This window comes from Pseudopodoces humilis, chromosome 16, assembly GCF_049639895.1.
Source record: "Pseudopodoces humilis isolate 2021_Gansu_Grassland_sample_001 chromosome 16, ASM4963989v1, whole genome shotgun sequence".
Classification (NCBI taxonomy): Eukaryota; Metazoa; Chordata; class Aves; order Passeriformes; family Paridae; genus Pseudopodoces; species Pseudopodoces humilis.
This window is the reverse complement of record NC_142215.1, coordinates 1,216,304-1,222,184: the sequence shown is the minus strand read 5'-3', so window position 1 is coordinate 1,222,184 and position 5,881 is coordinate 1,216,304. Positions and strand designations below refer to the sequence as shown.

Here is a 5,881-nt window from a genome sequence, read left to right as displayed (position 1 = left end):
AGGGATGCGCTCGGGCCCCGCCGGACCCCGCGGGTCGGGGAGGGTCCTGCGGCAGCGTCCGAGGGGCTCCGGGTCGGGGCCGGTAGCGCCGAGCGAGGAGCGGCCGGGCCGCCCAGCGGGGATCGGCCGGGCCGCGCAGCGGGGCCCCGGGAGCGGCGGGGCCGGGAGCGGCGGCGGAGCACCGGGAGCGCCTCTAACCCAGCGCCTTTCCCCGATTTTGTTTTGCAGGGGCGTTTTGGGGGGGAATGGAGGCGATCGCCAGTCAGATGGGAAATGGGAGAGATGCAAGCTCCTCCCCAAATTCAAAGCAAGAGCTGCAGCCGTACCAGGGCTCCAATACCCTCAAGCCCAACCAAGTGGGTGAGACCTCCCTGTACGGCGTGCCCATCGTGTCCCTGGTCATCGACGGGCAGGAGCGGCTGTGCCTGGCGCAGATCTCCAACACGCTGCTCAAGAACTACAGCTACAATGAGATCCACAACCGCCGCGTGGCCCTGGGCATCACCTGCGTGCAGTGCACGCCGGTGCAGCTGGAGATCCTGCGGCGGGCCGGGGCCATGCCCATCTCCTCCCGCCGCTGCGGCATGATCACCAAGAGGGAGGCGGAGCGGCTCTGCAAGTCCTTCCTGGGCGAGCACAAGCCGCCCAAGCTGCCCGAGAACTTCGCCTTCGACGTGGTGCACGAGTGCGCCTGGGGCTCCCGGGGCAGCTTCATCCCGGCGCGCTACAACAGCTCCCGCGCCAAGTGCATCAAGTGCAGCTACTGCAGCATGTACTTCTCGCCCAACAAGTTCATCTTCCACTCCCACCGCACCCCGGACTCCAAGTACACCCAGCCCGACGCCGCCAACTTCAACTCCTGGCGCCGCCACCTCAAGCTCAGCGACAAGACGGCCACGGAGGAGCTGTCGCACGCCTGGGAGGATGTCAAGGCCATGTTCAACGGCGGCACCCGCAAGCGGACCTTCTCCCTGCAAGGGGCGGCCGCCGGCGGGCCCGGGGCCGCCCCCCCCCCCGCCAAGGCCGCCCTGCACCCGCCGCCGGCCGCCGGCCCCGAGCTGGCCCCGGCGCACAAGAGCCTCCGGTGCAGCGGGCAGGAGGCTGCGGGCGAGCGCGGAGCGCTGGGGCTGGCGGCGGCGCACGGCGGGGCCGCGGGAGCGCACGGCGGGGCGGGAGCGGTGCGCAGCTACCCGGTGATCCCGGTGCCCAGCAAGGGCTTCGGGATGCTGCAGAAGCTGCCGCCGCCGCTCTTCCCGCACCCCTACGGCTTCCCGGCCGCCGCCTTCGGACTGTGCCCCAAGAAGCAGGAGGAGGCGCTGGGCGGCGCGGGGGGCGGCGAGGCGGGCAAGGGCGGCGCGCTGCCCCCCGGCATGTTCTGGGGACCCCCGCACCCCCACCCCCACCAGCCGGCCCAGCCGCCGCACCAGCCCGGCGCCGCCAAGGACAGCGGCGTGTACCCCTCGTTCCCCGTGTTCTGGCCGGCCGCCGGCAGCCTGCCCGTGCCGCCCTACCCCGCGCAGAGCCCGGCCAAGGCGGCCGCTACCGCCGTGGTGGTGGCGGCGGCGGCAGCGGCGGCGGCAGCGGCGGCCGAGCCGGCGGGGCTGGCGGGGCGGCACGGGGAGCTGGAGGGCTCGGAGCCCTCGGGCAGCGGCCGGAGCAGCGCCACGCCCCAGGAGGGAGCGGGGGCCGAGGGCGAGCGCTGCCCCAGCGCCCTGTCGCGGGCGGCGGGCGAGGAGGAACGCTCCGGGGACGAGGCGCTGCTCGCCCCGCTGCCGCTGCCCAGGAAGGGCAGCTACCTGTCCGCCTTCCGCCCGGTGGTGAAGGACGCCGAGAGCATCGCCAAGCTCTACGGCACCCGCGAGGCGTTCGGCGGCGCGGGGCCCCGCGGGCCCGGCTACCTCTCGCCGGACTTCCTCAGCGAGGGCAGCTCCAGCTACCGCTCGCTGTCCCCGGGCGGGGACACGGCCGAGGAGCCCGAGGTGGACGTGGAGTCCAACCGATTCCCGGAGGACGAGGAGGAGGAAGCCGCCGCCGTGCCCGCCGTGGCCCCCGCCGAGGGCCGGGAGCCGCCGCCACCGCGGCTGCTGGCCGGGCCCGAGGAGCCTCCGCCGCCCGCCGGCACCGAGGGGACCGAGGAGAAGCCGGGAGAGGCGGGAGCGCAGGAGGGCGGCCCGGGCCCCGAGGGCAGCCCCGAGCGCAGCGGCAGCAGCGGCGCCTACGAGGTGCGGGGCCGGGGGAGCGAGGATCTGCCCTCGGGGGTCCCCGCGGAACCGGGGGGTTCTTCCCTCGGGGGTCCCCGTGGGGCCGGGGTGGGGGGTTCTGCCCTCGGGGGTCCCAGCGGGGCTGGGATCTGCCCTCAGGGGTCCCAGCGGGGCTCCTGACTCGCTCTTTTGTAGGTGTTCGCGCCGGAGAGGGGCGAGCACCTGCAGCCGCTGAAGCCCGCAGCCTCCCTGGGAGCCCCCGCCGCCTTCCTCTGCACCCCCGAGGCGAAGGGTAACGCGGGCCGGGGGGACCCCCAAGGGCCGCTTTCGTTTTGGGGGGGATTTTCGGGAGAAAAGCAGAACAAACGGGATCTGCGGGAGGGAACGGGGGCCCCCCCCGGGCCCGGGGATGCCGCCGGGGCCGCGGCCGGTGCGGCGGGGATGGGCCAAGCTCCTGCCCGCAAGCTACTTTCCAACGGCAAAGCGATTAGGATGTCCGCTAAGAAGGTTTTAACGAGGGCTTTGTCCGTAATTATGTAATTAAGGATATATCAGGACCATACTTTCATTGCTTATGGTTGAAAATCCGTTTATTAACTTTTAAGAGCAAGATAAAGAAGACAATCACTCCGCGGCAGAGGATTTAGAGAGCAGAAAATCCTATCAGGACCAAAGGAATGTCTCTCATGCCAGCCCTGTAAATACCGACAGAGGTAAGCACCGCTCCGCGGGGCGATGCGCTGCCCCTCCGCGGGTCCCCCGGGGGGGCTGACGGAGCTTTGCCCCCTCCCGCAGGCGAGGAAGGGCTCGCCATGGATGTCACCGGGACGCAGCTGCTGGAAAAGGACATCGAGAACTTGGCCCGAGGTGAGGCAGGAGCGATGCTCGGGGTGCGGGGCGGGGGTCGCGGCACCCCCCGGCCTCTCCCCGCCGCTCGAGGTATTTGTGTTTTGTGCAGGAGTGATTAACTCCTGTGATTAATGTAACCTAATGCGATTAGCGCCGCGCCGAGCCGCCTCCAGATGGAAAAGTGCGGGCTCCCCTCAACCCCGCCTTGTATTTTTAAACAGATGAGTTACAAAAACTGGTCCTGGAGCAAATGGAGCTGAGGAAAAAGCTGGAGAGGGACTTCCAGAGCCTGAAAGGTAGCGGTGCCCCATCCCCTGCGCCCGGCCGGGGGCGGCTCCCGCAGCGGGCGCGGTGCTGACCCCCGGCCCCACAGATAACTTCCAGGACCAGATGAAACGGGAGCTGGCGTACCGGGAAGAGATGGTGCAGCAGTTACAGATCGTCCGAGGTAAGGCCGAGCCCATTGGTACTTTTAGTTGTTTTTTATTTTATTTGTTTCTTTTTTGAAAATTTAAATTTTATTTATTTCTGAGGGTTTTTTTTTTGTTTGGTTGTTCTAGTCAGGGGTTTTTCTGTTTATTTTTTGGTTTTTAAGGGTGTTTTTTGTTTGCTTGCTTTGGGGTTCTTTGTTTGGTTGGTAGGGTTTTTTTTTGTTTTGGTGGTTTTGGTTTGTTTGGTTTGTTGGAGTTTTTTGGGGGTTTTTTGTATTTTTTGGGGTTTTTTTTTTTGTTTCATTCTGTACCTTTTCTCGCCCTCCAATTCCTCTCTCGATTTCGAGCTGCCCCTCAAAAAGCTGCTAGGCGCCGTTCCCTCGGCTGCCAACTCACCTTCCCTCTCGCTAAATTAAAACCTCCCGGCCGTAAAACGCCTTCCGTGGGCAGCCGGGAGAGCCGTGCCCGTGTCCCCCCCGTCCCCGTCCCCCGCGGGTGCCCTCGGGGCGGGCTCGGCCCCTCGGGGGGAGCCTGAGCCCCGCTCCCCATCCCAGACACGCTGTGCAACGAGCTGGACCAGGAGAGGAAAGCGCGCTACGCCATCCAGCAGAAATTAAAAGGTACCGGGGGAGGGGGGCACGGAGGTGTCACAGGGGCCCTCCCCGGCCCGGGGGGGCTCCGGGGGAGGTGACAGCTCGGTCCCTTGCAGAGGCTCACGACGCGCTGCACCACTTCTCCTGCAAGATGCTGACCCCGCGGCACTGCACCGGGAACTGCTCCTTCAAGCCGCCGCTGCTGCCCCAGTGAGCGCCCCCCGGGCCCCGCACCCCCGAAGCCATGCGGGCAGAGCCCACACAAGCCATTCCCACGAGGAGACACTTGTACATAGAGGATTCGGAGCCCGGCTTTGCTCGGACTGGCGATAGGGCGGGGGGCGGCCCCGGGTGGGGGGAGCCGGGCCCTCGCCGGTCCCCCCCGTTCCGCCTCCCCCCTCCCTCCCCGTGTGTCCGCTTCTTCCACCCTCGTCCAGACTGGAAACAAAAGTGGCTATGTGCAATGGATATAAATGTACTGTGATTCTCTTGGTACAGTATTTGTCGGATTTTTATTTATTTATGATGTATATTTATCATCTCCCCCTCCCCTCCTCTCCCTCCTTCCTTCCTTCCTTTTCCCGGTATCCCGGTAAATTCTGGATGTAACGGCACTTTAACGGGCGGCCCGCGGCTCCCGAGGCACAACAACGCTCGCCCGCTCTGGGGACAGCCCCCTCTGTACGTGATTTTGGTTCTTTAATAAAAACACACTGGAAGAAGCCGCCTGGTGCGTGGGGCTGGCTCGGGGGTCCCCGGCCGGGCAGGCGGCGGGAGGGGCTCGCACGGTACCGGGGATGGGCCGGGGGTGCCGCCCGCTCCTCCCCGCCGCCGGCGGAGCTCATTAATGCCCATTTATATGCTCGTTTCACACATGAAGGTTTGGCGTTAATGAGCTCGGAGCGCGCACCCATTAACCCGAAATACCCGGGTTTAGCCCAGAATTAACCCGGCATGGCAGCGGGGGGGGTCAGGCGGCACCGGGGGAGCTCCGGGACCGGCACGGAGGATGCACCGAGCCCCGCGGCACCAGAACCGGGACCGGCACCGGGGGAAGGGCAGCGGGGCCCGGGAGCAGCCCGGGGAGGGGTGCGAGGCTCGGGGTGGCAGCGGAGGCGCCCCGGGGGCTGCGCGCTGCCCACGGCGGGGTCGCTGCGGGGAGAGCCGGCCCCGGGAGCTGCGGGGAGAAAGAGATGCTGTTAATTAGCTCCTGAGCTCATTAGGCCGTTCCGCGGCCTAGGCCGCCACCGCGTGGGCGCAGCCGGAGGTGCAGCTTCCCTAATCCCGAGCTCGGGATCAGCTGAGCGGGAGCGGAATCCCCCACGCACCCCCCGAGGGCGAGGAGGTTCCCCCCGGACAGGGCACCGCTGGGATGGAGGCTCAAAACCCTTCGGGGAGGAAGCTCAGATGAGCTTTCTGGGGTTTTTTTGTTTGTTTGGGTCTCAGAGAAAGTTCTCAAGGCTTCTTTTCCCCATCCCTGGGATGCCCAAGGCCAGCTCGGACCGGGTTTGGAGCAAGCCGGGACAGCGGGAGGTTCCCTGCTCATGGCAGGGGCGGAACGAGATGAGCTTTAAGGTGTGTCCCAAACCATTCTGGGATCCTGGGCTCCTTCTTTAGCCACAGCGGGACATCCAGGACACGAGCGGGGTGCGGGCACCTCCCGGCGGGCGAGCGCGGGGCAGGGGGGACACGGAGCGGCTCCGAGACCCCGCCGGGTGACTTAAGGCTCAGAGCCAGGCTGAGGGAACAAAACACTTGGACAATTTTGGAGTTTGTGGGGCGGCAGCTGAACCTTTCCCTTTGCGTT

General features: G+C 66.6%; 1 protein-coding gene across 1 annotated transcript; it reads left to right on the top strand.

Annotated features, from left to right (window-relative positions):
• The first annotated feature begins 245 nt into the window (after nucleotides 1-245).
• SKOR1 (SKI family transcriptional corepressor 1) lies at nucleotides 246-4,569 on the top strand. Its single transcript, XM_088063225.1, has 8 exons — nucleotides 246-2,222; nucleotides 2,397-2,493; nucleotides 2,807-2,914; nucleotides 2,997-3,068; nucleotides 3,272-3,346; nucleotides 3,424-3,498; nucleotides 4,036-4,101; nucleotides 4,191-4,569. The coding sequence occupies exons 1-8, from the start codon at nucleotides 246-248 to the stop codon at nucleotides 4,286-4,288; spliced, it is 2,568 nt and encodes an 855-aa protein (XP_087919351.1). The 3' UTR covers nucleotides 4,289-4,569.
• The last annotated feature ends 1,312 nt before the right edge of the window (nucleotides 4,570-5,881 follow it).